Raw genomic sequence first — 16,094 nt, 5'->3', positions numbered from 1 at the left:
AGCTGTTCACCTAATATTCTCATTCATAAAACAAATATGAAAAAGCAGCACCACCAGCTATTTCTAGAGAACTGGGAGACATTGATACTGATGTGAGGGAGAGAAGAAATAATGGATTCTCTCCCTACATAACTCCCAGATGCCAGGAAGGTGGGATTTGCCACTGGTAAATACTAACACAAAATAATACAGGGTTTATTTTTTTTTATTTTAAGTCTCCAGAAGAATAAATTCAGTATTTGTCAGTAAATATAAATTATCATTTTGCTCTTGCAAAATTTCTCTTTACCACAGCTTTTAGATACAGTTCATTGCAAAAATGTGAACTGGACGTTACAGTATCTGACAAGTATAATCAAGGTAATTTTAAAAATATAAGTCATTTCATGTGACTCCACAGGGGAGCAATGTGTCATTCTATAATTTTGTCCCACAGGCAGTTACCCAAGGAAGCCAGCAATGAAAAGAGATTGGTCTATTTATTCTGCTGAAGAAAATGCTTTGTAAAAACATCCAGCTCATTTTCAAGGTGAAGGGCTTTGTTTCTGTAAAACAAACAAGAGAAAAGTGATTGATCCACATGTAGCAATACAATACCCCAGGCTTATTTGCATGCACCCAAACTCTCACAAGATTCTTCTGCCTCTTTAGTAATGAAATTCAGGACACGAGAAATCTTACTTAGACCACCTGACTCAGAAGAGCACTGTAACAAGTGCTTATGTGCTCTGCCCAGTCAGGGTCTGAGATTCAGAGTCCATCTACACTGCAAACCCAACCCAACCAAACCCAACCCAACCACACACAAATCTCAAAGCCCAGATCAACTGACGTGGCGTAGCAGTGTAGTTTCCACTCAGGCTGGAGCTCAGTGAGGGGTCTCAGAGCTCAGACTCGAGCAGGAACATCTCCACTATTATTTTTAGTCCTGTAGCATGAGCACCATGACCCTGCATCAGTTGACTCGGGCTCTGAGACTTGCTGCAGTGTTGTGGTTTTTTTTTGCGGTGTAGACATATCTTTAAACCTCAGGATGCTGGCTAATCTGAATATGTAACACCTTAGCGAGGGGCTAGTTCCTAAGCGTTTCACAAAGGCATGAGGAATCACTGTGCTAGAAGGGACCGTGGATTTCTTGTTGCTGGGAGCAAGAACCCCCCCCCCCACCACCACCATTCCTTGTAGCTCTGCTCTCCCAGTTCCTGTCTACATTAGCAAAACTTTCTAAGAACGTCTCACCGCTGCTACCACCCTTCAGCATCTCTGCTGGCACCACTGGGAGCCCTGGGATAGATGGACTACTGGCAATGCTTTCAATGCCATTCAATCAGAGAAGCCCATGTAGGGTTACACAACAAAGGGTTAAAAACACACCTAAATTGTTTACACTAGGACTCCTGTAGCTAATGCTGGTTGAGATAAACCCCTTTTAACTGACATTTTTAGCAGAGCAAGGGACTCAGCCTGAGGACAGTGTGCAGCACCCAATGGCAAGCCAAGGGTGGAGAGAAAACAGACACAAAGCCAACTGTTGCCCCACTGGCTGCTAGGTGAGGAGACAAAAGGGTGCATTGTCGGCCTGCTGGAAGGGGTTGGGGTCCACTGGAGTGGGAAGGCATCTCCAAAAGAGAAAGGGGTCCTGCTTGGATGAGCGAGAAGAGGTGGGATGAAATACAGGAGCTGAATTTACCCTACTCCCAGCTAAGAGTATTCCTATGGAGAGAGCTTTGTACCCAAGCCCTGCTTAGGAACTCATGCCCCATCTCCAAGGGGACAAAAGCTGCTCAGGCAGGGAAGTGACATGTATTGTTGGAGCTTTATAAAGTATTCTTGAGAAATCCATTTTTACTGGGCAGAGAAAAGGAACCAGGCACAGAGGGAGAAGATCAACATGAGGATGGGGTGATATTTTGTTAGACTTTCCCCACGTTCCCCAGTGGCTAACATAACTTTAAAAGAACACAACTGCTGCTCCTGGTGTACGAGCATAGGTGCAGGAACTAGGGATGTGGAGGAGTCCGCCCCACCCCAGTTCCCAGCTGTGGCCCCAGCCTCGGCCCCCTTACCCCTTTCTGGGCCCCCCCAGAGACACGGCCCTGCTCCTGGCTCCAGCTCGGGGGCAGACAGGCGTAAGGGGGGGGCTGGCTTTCAGCACCCCACTATTAAAAGTGTTTCAGTGCCACTGTGTACGAGGCAAGAAGATATATATATTACCATGCTTTACCCTGCACCACAGTTTCAAGGCACATGTCAGAATGCTCATTAACAGCTGAAAACAGCAGCAAACACACACACACTTATTTTATGATACAGTACTGCCATGACTACACACATGGAGGTGAAATCTTGGTCCCACTGAAATCAATGGCAAAACTCAGAGACTTCAGTGGAGCCAGGATTTCAGTTTCTCTCCAGCTGGCTAGTTCAAGATTTCTCTCTCAAGCAACTGGCTGAGTCAATAAAAAAGGATCATTACCTTAGGTGCTTTGAGTTACTCTGTATTTTCTCTAACTGATCTATTTCTTTGGACAGCCTAGCAATTTCTTCTTCCAGGTTTTTCTGAGTAACGTCGACTTGCTGACACAGTCTAGCAAAGGTAGTGGCCATTTCTCTAAAGGAAAACAAGTTTGTAATCACACTTTACCATACTTTGTGTTACACTACACTTCAGAGTCCATGAGCAGAACAATGCAATCAGAACAGCCACCAACTGCTATACACAATTGCATAAAGACAGACAGCACAAGGAAGAATGAGCAAAGGGACTCTCTCTTGAAACATCAATAAAACAGGGACACTGTGGTGGTGGCATTTTTAGGGTCATGAAAAAATAATACAAAATAGACCTTGTTTTAAATATATGCTGATGTTGCTACTGCCAGCTTCTGACTCCGAAGCTGGAGACTGTTCTCAGAGTAGTGGATTTTTGCTATGAACTTGGGGGTAGATTCACAAAGGGATGTAGGTGTTGCAATGCCTGACTCCTAGGTGTCCTGCTGCTTAGTGGAATTCTCAGCTCCAAGTTAGGTGCCTAGGCTTCCCAAACAATGCATGAGAAGAGTTAGATGCCTAAGAAAGGGATTCTCAGAATCAAGTTGCTGAGTAGGGAGCCACCTAAATTAGCTAAGAATGAAATGCAGTGGACTGGGTTCGGGCTTAGGCCTAGGTTCACAAGGGAATTTGGGTGCCTGACAGGCTGAAGGGAGGGGCCTATCTATGTTTAGGATTCTCAGCTGTGAAGCCTCTCCTGGAGTTGGGCACCTAGGTCAAATCAGCTCTGGGGCTGGGGGCAGGAGGGCAGAAAGAGGGGGGCTCTATATCTGATATCCCAGTGGTTGGAGCACTCACCTGGGATGCGGAAACCCAGATTAAAATCCCTAGTATTTAGGTCTCTTACCTGCCAGGTGAGTGCCCTGACCACTTGGCTTTTAGAACCTTAACCAGTTTAACTATAGGCAGTGTTCTGAAAGGACTGCTTCCCTCACTCCTCAGGTGTCTCTGTTCTCAGGTTATTGATTACTCTGGAATGTCTCTCCATCTCTCCTGTTGGAGATGGTCCATTTTGTATTAATAATTAAATAGCCATTGGACAAGAGATAAAGAGAGTGACTCGATAGCTTGGTGGTTAGGGTTTTCACTTGAACCCGACTCTCCCACCTCCAAATCAGGCAGAGGAGGGATTCAAACTTGGATCTCCCACATCCCACGTGAGTGCCTTAGCTGCCAGACTATGGGGCATTCTGGGGACACCCACCAGCTGTCTGTTATGTGTGAGGCATGATCCGATAGGCGTACTCTGAGCACACTTCCTGGATCAGGACAACAGGTGGGAGAATACCTGTTTGAGAAAACCACAAGGACTTTGCTATGAGTGAGGGCTGTGAGCAACTAGTTAGCAGCATCAAGCCTTTAGGCGCGGTTCCCACCACTAGGCATGTGCAAAGCTGTTGGACTTAAGCACTTAGGCCTAAGTAGCTTTCTCAATCTAGCCCTTAGCATCTGAATGAGTTTATCGTGAAACACGGAACAAGTGTCACCAACATTCAAATTGAGCAAACCGACAGCTTTGATAGAGTCTACATTCATTTGACTTTTCTCATCGCTTCAAACCGTGTTCACCACATTGAACGCTCCTTCCACTAACTGACTGTCCCTGGTAAATACAGAGCCAGTTCTGCTTGGAACAACAATACCAAACGAACATTTTGATAGATTAAATGAAAAACCAGGACAATTCAAACTGACTCAGAAAATGTTCCTGGGACACCGAGACATCTTACAAAACCTCCAGGACTGTCCTGATAGAACGGAGATGTATGGTCACTCGAGGAGTGAGGGAAGCGGTCCTTTCAGAACACTGAATATAGTGAAACTGGTTAAGGTTCTAAAAGCCAAGCCATCATCCTGAGTCTTAAGTGATTCAGTGTTAGTGAAAAGGATGTGACTATGGTTGCCTATTAGAACAGAGCCATACTTTCATATTTATATAGTAAGCTGCTTGGCAAACCAACTGCCTATAGAGATTGAGAATCATTCTAGATCCTCAGATGGATACAAGTTAGGGGTAAGAATTTCACATTCTGCTGTTTTGCCAGGGTAAGCAAAGTTATCATCAGGCACAAATTAACTGTATGATTTCAAATAATTATGCTGTAATACCCATATGAGTTGTCTCTTTTGTTATTGTGTAAATCCCCCATTTATCCAAAAGAAAACAGACCATTTAAAAGGGCATCTTAAACACAAGATAAAAGGCTTAAATGTTACAGGCCAAGTTCATCCCTGGCATAATTTAATCGACTTCAGCCCGATTTAGATGGAATTACGCTAGGCATGAATCTGTCCCACCATCCTTTTTCCATAAGTGCTTTTTATAGTACAAGTCAAAACGTCTCTGAATGATGGGAAAAGAAGGGCATTATTTTCATCTCTCGGCAACAGCATGAATATTTTTTGCTGCTAAGTGCTAATGAAAAATTGCATAATGTAAGTGCTTAGGCACTAAGGAAGCTTGCTGGCGACTGCTCTTAAACGTGAATTGGACTAGTTTAAAGTCAAGTAAAGAGAGTAAGAATGCGCAAACCAAGGTTAACAAAACTACAGCTCCAGAAAAGTGATGCTTTTTCTGTGAAACAATATCCATAAAATTCCTTCATTACAAATAAGCATTTTGTTAAAGGGGCTCAATCAACTTACAAGCCACACTTCTCAGAAGTTCCCCTCCCCCCTTGTTCAACCACCACCTAAGGCTACTATAACTGAAAGAATATTTTTCCCCTCCACTTTGTGTATAGTCATTTTCTCTCTCCCCCGGTACAGTCAGAAAGGTAATCGTGGCTATGTGAGGTCTTTACACGAACAGTGAAGTGCAAAACAGGACTGTAAAACCATACAAAATATGAAAGGGGGATTCTTTGCCACCATAGTAATCGACCCAACTTTAGCTCATTTTTTTAAATTGAATCGATTTCAAGTTGACATTTAAACCTTCTTACTTAGCATCTTTTCAAGTCTCTATTGTAACTTTCATTGATAAATACATACACATAGATTATCCACTGAAATGTATTTCCTATATTAGTGACTACAGTGATAAGTAGAATACTTACTGTTGGACTTGATGGCTGCAATTTGCACTAGTAAAACTGACAATCAGCTGCAATTTTTCAGTAGCATAGTTTACAAACTGCTGTTTAAAGGCTCTCTCTTTTGCTTTAGTTGTCCAGGTTAGTCTCTCATAGAGATACAATACTCCATACATGCTTAGGGAAAGACAGATGAGTTTCCAGCCTACAGTTCTCCAAACCTGAAAAAGAAGCATCTTTTCATGACCTGAGCTGAGTTATGTGACAGTAGCTCTATGGAATGTATTTTGTCAGAGTATGGTCAGAATTAGAAGAGGATAGAAAAGTGTCAACTTCCTGTTTAAGGTTTTTGCTCTCTTTATACCTTTCTGTCCGACTGGATTAACAAAACATGTTTTTCATCCAGGTAGCACTGCAGAGCAACTCAGCTACATCTGCCTTGTGCATCAGCTGTAGAACTGTTAGCTAGATTCAGATTACAGAATCTTTATTGCTAGTGATAAAGTAAGAGGCAGAAAGCAAAACTCTCACCAATTCCAAATTGAGCCTGACAAAAAAAATCAAATCATTTTATAATTTAGAAACTGAGCACATTTGTATGGAATAAATATAGGCTCCAACATGACCCTACTCAGCCAGTTTTCTTATTACATACTTACTACGAGCATTTAATGCATCTTATACCCTTTAGTGCAGTGCTATTTAGCCATGAAGATGTAAAGATTTTGCTGCATTAGACAAAAAGTATTTATCCTAGATACCCCATCTAGTTTGCAAAGTGGTTCTGATGCCACAGATCTTGCATCCCTTATTCACATAAATAAGGGTTGCAGGATTGGAACCATGGTGTAGAGTCATATAGGTTAGAGTACAGCATGACTGATTCCTGGAGCCTTTGCCTATGACGAGTAAATTTAAAAAAACCCACAATGGAGACCAAAGAAATCTAATAAACTGATCACTCAGTTTAAGTATTTTAAATTAACTATTCTGTAGCCATTTACAAAGAAACCCTGGCTAAACTGATTAGCAAACAATTCTTTACTATGCTAAATACTAATTTTTAGATTTCACCTGTGATTGCAAGGGGCTTATCAAGCGCATGAAAGAAAAGTGCACCTATTGTTTAGTATCTGTTTAGTAAGACTAACTTCATTAGACATAGTTCTTTTTAAGTCATGAGTTGAATGGAGCTATGCTGATTCATGCCATCCGAGGACTAGGCCCATTGCTAATTAGACTGATTCTAAAGAGCAAGCATCAATTCTATGCAGCAGTGATGGCATCCCAAACAGTCAAAAGAGTACATTTGGAATAGTCTCTGCCATGCTTTCCATTTATAGAGGTGGTTGCTAATGCTACTTGCCACTCCTCCAACGATGATGATGCTCATAGATGTCCGTGATGTTAGTGAAGCTAAACTCGTTACCAAAGAAACCATGAGTTCCTCCTGTGATATGTTCTCTGGAGTTACGGCAGGAAGACAGGTGGCAGAGGGGGTGGAAGCTAAAGGACGAGGGATCTAGAAGAGCAGAATAAGGCAAACGGAGTGATAAGCATTATGGAACTCTAGAACAAACTGCTTGGTTTTATTATTTATTTTGCTTTCCCATAAGCAGGGTTAAAAATTGAACTTTTTTTTTTATTTTTTTTTTTAAGTGGATAAGATCATCGGAGATTCAAAAATGCTCTTCATTTGTTTAACCCTGAACAGCAGTAATGGAGTATTAGTTGTTCAGCAAACTGATTAGTAACTTAACAAGAGATGGGTCTTTCCTGAAAATCTCCTCATCAACCCAGACAGGGGTGGGTCAAGAAGCGAAGAGCTGCCCCAAATTCCTGAAATATAATTAAAGCTTCTAGAATGGACTGTAGTTAGTTCTGTTCGATTCCCACTATGCCTCATCAACTCCTATCCACTCTCCACTATTCTAGCAGCCCTGTGCCCACCTGGCAGTTCTTTCAGCCCTTCACTCCCCTACAAATGGACCCATCCATCCATGAATTTTACTTTGAAGCTAGGGCAAAGTCCTAAGTGGACCCTAGAGCCAAATTTCATGGTGACCTCATGATGGGCTGAACCAAAATCCCAGATCTGAACAGCCTCTCCAGCTTTATAAGGGGAGCAGGGAGGGATAACATCTGGAGCCCTAGCGGCTATTGCTACATTTATCACAACAGCAGGAAACCATAGTTTCTTTCCACTTGTTAGTGTTGACATTTAAAAACTCCATTGCCCCAACTAGCCAGACAGTCCATAAGGTTGAGGGAAGTAGGACTGGCTTTGCTCCACTTTAATTATACAAAAACTGTAAATGAAGAGGTGACCACAAGGTTAGATACAAAAATCAGAGTCCCCAAGAACACACAGTAGCTGCAGGAAGTACTAGAAAGATGTTCTGGCTCCATTTCATCCATGAATATAACCCAGTAATAACAACCCTCACCAAAACAAGTTTCAGACAAAGGGAACATGGTGAGCAGACAACACACCAAGTTATTAATACACATGTAAAATAATGTATAGAAAACATCAGATATCAACTCAATCCATTCTGAAAGACCTGGGAAGCACTCACCTGTGAGGTTGGATCTGCCAGCCCGAGTAGCGCTCTATGAGCATTCTTTGGGCCTAGGAAGCGGTTTACAAGGGTGGTCCACCCCAGGGAAAAGCGGAACGTGATATCCTCTTGAAAATCTGAACACAGACTGTGACAGTTCAAATCGTAACTGAGGTCAAACTTCCTGCATGGAATTAGCAACTGAAGCTGATTCTGAACACCAGAAGGTAATAATGGCGTCAGATTTTCTAAAAACAAAGTGGATTAGCAAAATTTAATTACTATGCAAAACTTTACTCCATCTTGGGATGGTCATATGATGCACTAATTCTGAAATTCAAAAAGCCAGATACAAACACCTAAGCAACAGTATTAACTGAGGCCTAACCTACCAGTTTGTCTACTTAGCAATTTCCATTATAATTAAGAGTGCTCAGCTCTGCGCACTGCACAGTTTAAACTTTTGTCCCATTAGGATCAACTATTGATCATTCCAGCGAAACAAAATGGAAAAAGAAAAAGCCATCCAGAAAGGCAGTGGTGACAAAAAGGGGGGAAATGGTCAGAGATTAACTGAACCAATCAGAAAGATCTCTAGCTAGAGTCCTGAAGTCCAGGATGGACAAAGGACTACTTGGCCAATCCCAATAGCCTTGGGTAGAAATAAGGAACAGGTGTCTTCTCGAGATCTCAGAAATAGGTCACTAAAGGCTTCATATATTTCCTCAAGACCTGACTGTTTCATTAGCAGGAATCAGTTCAGACTGGGTGGTTGGACAGGCATTTAACAAAAGGAGTAGAGAAACAGGAGACCGCACCAAAACGTGAGCTTCAGGATAGAATCCTAGTTTGCACTGAATGAACTAGGGTAAGGCTTACACTGAAGAAATATCTGACAATCAGGTATTGCCTATATTTTAACATTGCCACTGTTAATTCAAGTTATTTTACTCAGTTCCCTTCCCTAAGATAGCCATACAGAGGTTAAAGACACACAGGAAGGGAAGAAAGGTAGCAGATCTAGAGTCAGTGGGGAAGTCCTGTGTTCTAATCTCAGTTCTATCACTAACTCAGTGTATCGCCTCAGGCAAATAAATCACTTAATCTCTGTTTCACAGCTTCTCCAAATCGGGATAATAATTACTCCTACCCAATCCCCACAAGCCCTGTGGGAAGTAATAGTTGCATAGCACTTTGGATCTGTAAAGCGTTATAAGATTATAACTCAGTAAATCCCAGTCACAGTCACTGTAATTGTTTAGACAGAAACAAGTAAAAGTAGGAATTTACTTGGATTAAACATTGTTCAGGGAGGAACTGTTTCTCCATTATTCATGTGTACAGTGCTTAGCATATGAGGCTGTGACCTATGATTGGGACTGCTTGATGCTGCCCCAATACAAATAATAACTCTATGCAGACAAAGTCCTTTTTGGGTTAAGCTGGAGACTGCCCATGTTCAGACTCATATTTGTGTGAAAGTAACATTACTCTGTATAAATATTACCAATCATTTCCTGCTGTGACTGATGCATTGACTGATTGACTTCAGCGGAGCAACGGTCAGCCAGGTTTTTTCCCAAACCATCTTCTATGTGCTTGTTGAGCTCCTAATGTTTCATGAAGAAAGCATGTACATAAGTTAATATCAACAAGCCAGCTATGTTAGAACAATTTTGAAATATGCTGAACGCAAGAAATCCCTATAATCTTTGAACATATTGTTATCCATGGTGGGGAGGAGGAGAACTTGGAGAATGATCATGCACTCAAATTATAAATTCTCATGTAAACTACCGTATATACTCGTTCATAAGACGAATTATTTTAGTAAAAAAGGGAAGCACCGGAGAAGGGGGTCGGCTTATGAACGGGTATAGAGAGGGAGAGGGAGAGGTGGGACACAGCCCCTCCCGCCCCAACAGAGGGGGCAAAGAGAGGCTGCACAGCCGGCAGAGCCAGAAGGGAAGAGGCGCGGCCAGAGTGTCTCCACTTCTGGCCACGCTGCTCTCCCCCGAGCCTCCAAAGCAGCTGCGCCACCCGGCCCGGACCACCGGAGCAGGCTGCGGCCACGCCGCATGAGATGCCATGAGATGCCAGAGCAGCTCCGGCCAGGCCAGAGACATCCTCACCTGGCCCACCCCAGCTAAGGTGGGAAGGGATGGGATGGGGAGAGTGTGGGAGTCCCGGGCTAGTGGGGTCATATGGGAGGTAGTCACAGGGGTTACTCATTTACCCACATTTACCCACCCCTGGCATAATGCCACTATATAATCGTGGAAGTCAACGAATGGCTACGCAGGTGGTGTCGGAGAGAAGGCTTTGGATTCTTCGACCATGGGATGGTGTTCCAAAAAGGAGGAGTGCTGGGCAGGGACGGGCTCCACCTAACGAAGAGAGGGAAGAGCATCTTCGCCAGCAGGCTGGCTAACCTAGTGAGGCGGGCTTTAAACTAGGCTCACCGGGGGAAGGAGACCAAAGCCCTGAGGTAAGTGGGGAAATGGGATCCTGGGAGGAAGCACAAGCAGGAGAGCGCAAGAGGGGAGGAATCCTGTCTCATACTGAGAAAGAGGGACGATCAGTGAGTTATCTTAAGTGCCTATACACACATGCAAGAAGCCTGGGAAACAAGCAGGGAGAACTGGAAGTCCTGGCACAGTCAGGGAACTATGATGCGATTGGAATAACAGAGACTTGGTGGGATAACTCACATGACTGGAGTACTATCATGGATGGATATAAACTGTTCAGGAAGGACAGGCAGGGCAGAAAAGGTGGGGGAGTTGCGTTGTATGTAAGAGAGGAGTATGACTGCTCAGAGCTGGGGTATGAAACTGCAGAAAAACCTGAGTGTCTCTGGATAAAGTTGAGAAGTGTGAGCAACAAGAGTGATGTCGTGGTCGGAGTCTGCTATAGACCACCAGACCAGGGGGATGAGGTGGACAAGGCTTTCTTCTGGCAACTAGCAGAAGTTGCTAGATCGCAGGCCCTGGTTCTCATGGGAGACTTTAATCACCCTGATATCTGCTGGGAGAGCAATACAGCGGTGCACAGACAATCCAGGAAGTTTTTGGAAAGTGTAGGGGACAATTTCCTGGTGCAAGTGCTGGAGGAACCAACTAGGGGCAGAGCTTTTCTTGACCTGCTGCTCACAAACAGGGAAGCATTAGTAGGGGAAGCAAAAGTGGATGGGAACCTGGGAGGCAGTGACCATGAGATGGTCGAGTTCAGGATCCTGACACAAGGAAGAAAGGAGAGCAGCAGAATACGGACCCTGGACTTCAGAAAAGCAGACTTTGACTCCCTCAGGGAACAGATGGGCAGGATCCCCTGGGAGAATAACATGAAGGGCAAAGGGGTCCAGGAGAGCTGGCTGTATTTTAAAGAATCCTTATTGCGGTTGCAGGAACAAACCATCCCGATGTGTAGAAAGAATAGTAAATATGGCAGGCGACCAGCTTGGCTAAACAGTGAAATCCTTGCTGATCTTAAACGCAAAAAAGAAGCTTACAAGAAGTGGAAGATTGGACAAATGACCAGGGAGGAGTATAAAAATACTGCTCAGGCATGCAGGAGTGAAATCAGGAAGGCCAAATCACACTTGGAGTTGCAGCTAGCAAGAGATGTTAAGAGTAACAAGAAGGGTTTCTTCAGGTATGTTAGCAACAAGAAGAAAGTCAAGGAAAGTGTGGGCCCCTTACTGAATGAGGGAGGCAACCTAGTGACCGAGGATGTGGAAAAAGCTAATGTACTCAATGATTTTTTTGCCTCTGTCTTCACAAACAAGGTCAGCTCCCAGACTGCTGCACTGGGCAGCACAATATGGGGAGAAGGTGACCAGCCCTCTGTGGAGAAAGAAGTGGTTCGGGACTATTTAGAAAAACTGGACGTGCACAAGTCCATGGGGCCGGATGTGCTGCATCCGAGGGTGCTAAAGGAGTTGGCGGATGAGATTGCAGAGCCATTAGCCATTATTTTTGAAAACTCATGGCGATCGGGGGAGGTCCCGGATGACTGGAAAAAGGCTAATGTAGTGCCCATCTTTAAAAAAGGGAAGAAGGAGGATCCGGGGAACTACAGGCCAGTCAGCCTCACCTCAGTCCCTGGAAAAATCATGGAGCAGGTCCTCAAGGAATCAATTATGAAACACTTAGAGGAGAGGAAAGTGATCAGGAACAGTCAGCATGGATTCACCAAGGGGAAGTCGTGCCTGACTAACCTAATTGCCTTCTATGATGAGATAACTGGCTCTGTGGATGAGGGGAAAGCAGTGGATGTGTTATTCCTTGACTTTAGCAAAGCTTTTGATACGGTCTCCCACAGTATTCTTGCTGCCAAGTTAAAGAAGTATGGGCTGGATGAATGGACTTTAAGGTGGATAGAAAGCTGGCTAGATCGTCGGGCTCAACGGGTAGTGATCAATGGCTCCATGTCTAGTTGGCAGCCAGTTTCAAGCGGAGTGCCCCAAGGGTCGGTCCTGGGGCCGGTTTTGTTTAATATCTTTATTAATGATCTGGAGGATGGTGTGGACTGCACTCTCAGCAAGTTTGCCGATGACACTAAACTAGGAGGCGTGGTAGATACACTAGAGGGTAGGGATCGGATACAGAGGGACCTAGACAAATTAGAGGATTGGGCCAAAAGAAACCTGATGAGGTTCAACAAGGACAAGTGCAGAGTCCTGCACTTAGGACGGAAGAATCCCATGCTCAGCTACAGACTAGGGACCGAATGGCTAGGTAGCAGTTCTGCAGAAAAGGACCTAGGGGTCACAGTGGACGAGAAGCTGGATATGAGTCAACAGTGTGCTCTTGTTGCCAAGAAGGCTAACGGCATTTTGGCCTGTATAAGTAGGGGCATTGCCAGCAGATCGAGGGATGTGATCGTTCCCCTTTATTCGACATTGGTGAGGCCTCATCTGGAGTACTGTGTCCAGTTTTGGGCCCCACACTACAAGAAGGATGTGGAAAAATTGGAAAGAGTCCAGCGGAGGGCAACAAAAATGATTAGGGGTCTGGAGCGCATGACTTATGAGGAGAGGCTGAGGGAACTGGGATTGTTTAGTCTCCAGAAGAGAAGAATGAGGGGGGATTTGATAGCAGCCTTCAACTACCTGAAGGGGGGTTCCAAAGAGGATGGAACTCGGCTGTTCTCAATGGTGGCAGATGACAGAACAAGGAGCAATGGTCTCAAGTTGCAGTGGGGGAGGTCTAGGTTGGATATTAGGAAACACTATTTCACTAGGAGGGTGGTGAAGCACTGGAATGCGTTACCTAGGGAGGTGGTGAAGTCTCCTTCCTTGGAGGTTTTTAAGGCCCGGCTTGACAAAGCCCTGGCTGGGATGATTTAGTTGGGAATTGGTCCTGCTTTGAGCAGGGGGTTGGACTAGATGACCTCCTGAGGTCCCTTCCAACCCTGATATTCTATGATTCTATATTACTTTGGAAAGTCAGAATTGTCTTGGTCTGATGGCAACCACCTCACTTGCCTGAACAAAGAGAAACCAATCAACAATATTGGTGGAAGTCAAAGTATAAATGCTTTGGGAGCAGTGATGGTAGGTAGAATACTCATTCAATCCTAGAAATGTAGATTACTTGCTCAATAGGAGACTGATTCCGCACCATTAAAGTCAATGGAAATTTTGACATGCACTTTAATGGGAGCATGATCAGGGCCTCTGAGTACCAGGCTCACGAGACTATCTTGGAATGTATGCTCCTTTTAAAAGTTACTGTTAAAGTTGGTAGAAATTCAAACAACAAAAAATGGCCTTTTTTTAAAGTGAAAATTTCCATGAATTGTTGACTCCGAAATATTTTGTCCACTGAATTTGTGACTTTTTGTAATTGAAATGTATATCAAAAGTATTCTCAAAGTGGTTAGCAAAATGTTTCCTCTACGAAAAACCAGTAAATATAAACCAAACTAAAAATTTTAGTGACCGTTCTGATAAAAATTTCAATTAATTAAAAAACTTGAATTCCCTCTCCCCCCCCCGATGCCCCCGAACTCTAAAATGGAAACAATTCCAAAATCTTTTGCAACTTTCTCCCCATCATGTTTAGTTATTGTAATCTAATTTAATAACAGAAATACACAGATACATTGGATAATAAAACTGCTAAGAAAGAACACTACCTACACAAAGCAATGTACAGTTACTCTTGGGGGAATTTAAAATTCTGTATCTTTTATTTGTCAAAACAACAATATAATCACACCAGTTTCAATTATTTTGGTAATTTATTTCAAAATACCTATCAGCAAGTATGTCTGTAACAACACAGACAACAAAAAAAGTCTGTCCCCCATTCCCCCCCGGAGCAGAGAGTTAAAGAAAACCCTACGACAACCCACTTCCTGTTTCTCTGTTATGCTTTTGTTGGGCACCTCAATCTGGCTGTGTCCCATGTGTCAACTGGGCACATATTGGGGGAAAGCTCTGCCGCTCCCATCTCAGACACCCCCACTCCCAGAGCCCAGCCACGGGGCACCCTGGCCCAGATACCTGCACCCCCTAGTCCCCAGAGCCCAGCCGGGACACCCCCTCCCTCCCCCAGCACAGACACACCCACCCTTACACCCCCCCCCGCCAGCAACGCCACCTATCCTCCCAGAGCCCAGCCGCAGGGCACCACCCCAGCCCAGACACCTGCACTCCCTACCTCCCCATGACTGGGTTCTGGGGGGTGCCTCCCCAGCCCAGACACCTGCTCCTAGTTCACAGCTTTTACTATGTTACTTTTAATAATTCACGTACTATATACTCCTGGGGGAATTCTGCACCACTGCACAATGCAAAATTTGCAAGTTGAAGAGCTGGGCTCTGCTGGGTCCAGCAGCCCCTAATGGCAGCCAGCAGCTCCACAGGACCGCCTCCCCCTCAGAGCCCAGGGAGAGAGAAACAGCCTGATGCTGGGTCCTGGACTTTATGGAGTTTTCTGCACACTGCCTGCTGGGAACTGAAGCTGCCCAGAACTCTCCAGCTTCCCCTCCTCCCCGTCCCTGGCAGTGTCTTGTATTTGTGAGCTGGAGAGCTGGGCTCTGCTGGGTCCAGCAGCCCCTAATGGCAGCCACCAGCACCAATTCTGTGTGTGTGGGGGGGAAATGAAATTCTCCACAGAACATTAATTCTGCGCAAATTCTACATTGTGCAGCGGCACAGAATTCCCCAAAGAGTATACAGTGCACGAATTATTAAAACTAACATACTAAAAGGTAGAACTAGGAGCCAAGGTGAATGACAAATTATTTTCATCAAACCACTCAGGTACTACTTACACTTTTATACAGCTTCAATACTTGTGAAGAAGGGTGAAAATCAGAATAAAATTCATCAACCAAAACAGAGAGTCGACAAATCTCATCAGTCATCGCAGAAGAAACCTGAAAATGTTAAAATGTAGACATGGCAATAGAAGATTTCAATTAAAACAAAACAAAACAAAAAAACACAGAGTGCAAAGGAGGAAATTATTAAAATGCTAACTCCAACACTAGATTATTTAGGTTAAAAACATTTTGCTCATTCTGATGATTAATCAAAAAATGTGAACAGTTAGCTGTCTGTTGTTAAAATCCCCCTCCAATGTAAAGAGCACCTCATGAATTAGCTAGTTCTGACAGATAAAGGGGGCCACCATCTGCAGCCTCCAACCTTATTTTTCCAGACATCTCCGTTAAAGAAGATTCCAGAAGTAATTTAAGAATGGCTACTTATCCTCCTACAGTAACCGCAGTCTTTTGAGATGCATTATCCACATGTATTCCACTTCCGGTGCACATTCACCCCATTCATGGGAGTTCAGAATCGATTTAAATAGTAGTGGCTAATTGGGACATTGCCTTCTGGCACCTGACAGCTGAAGACAAAGGGTGAATCGAGTGAAACCTACCTTCAATTCCTTCACTGAAGCAGAATCCAGTTGATGTAGGATTCCACAGT

At 44.1% G+C, this 16,094-nt stretch overlaps 1 protein-coding gene across 1 annotated transcript in view; it reads right to left on the bottom strand.

The window, feature by feature from the left end:
- Positions 1–239: 239 nt before the first annotated feature.
- MFN1 (mitofusin 1) overlaps positions 240–16,094 on the bottom strand; it is a 49,302-nt gene continuing 33,447 nt past the window's right edge. Inside the window, exons 12-18 of the mRNA XM_065410620.1 lie at positions 15,431–15,535; positions 9,654–9,756; positions 8,165–8,394; positions 6,952–7,107; positions 5,610–5,806; positions 2,477–2,611; positions 240–545 (exon numbers count right to left, since the gene is read on the bottom strand). Of these exons, the coding sequence (XP_065266692.1) occupies positions 476–545; positions 2,477–2,611; positions 5,610–5,806; positions 6,952–7,107; positions 8,165–8,394; positions 9,654–9,756; positions 15,431–15,535 (996 nt within the window). The 3' untranslated portion in view covers positions 240–475. The remainder of the gene's footprint in view (positions 546–2,476; positions 2,612–5,609; positions 5,807–6,951; positions 7,108–8,164; positions 8,395–9,653; positions 9,757–15,430; positions 15,536–16,094) is intronic.

The sequence above is a fragment of the Emys orbicularis genome, chromosome 9 (genome assembly GCF_028017835.1).
Source record: "Emys orbicularis isolate rEmyOrb1 chromosome 9, rEmyOrb1.hap1, whole genome shotgun sequence".
NCBI classification, from domain to species: Eukaryota; Metazoa; Chordata; order Testudines; family Emydidae; genus Emys; species Emys orbicularis.
The sequence above is the reverse complement of the archived record's forward strand: the minus strand, read 5'-3'. Positions and strand labels throughout refer to the sequence as shown.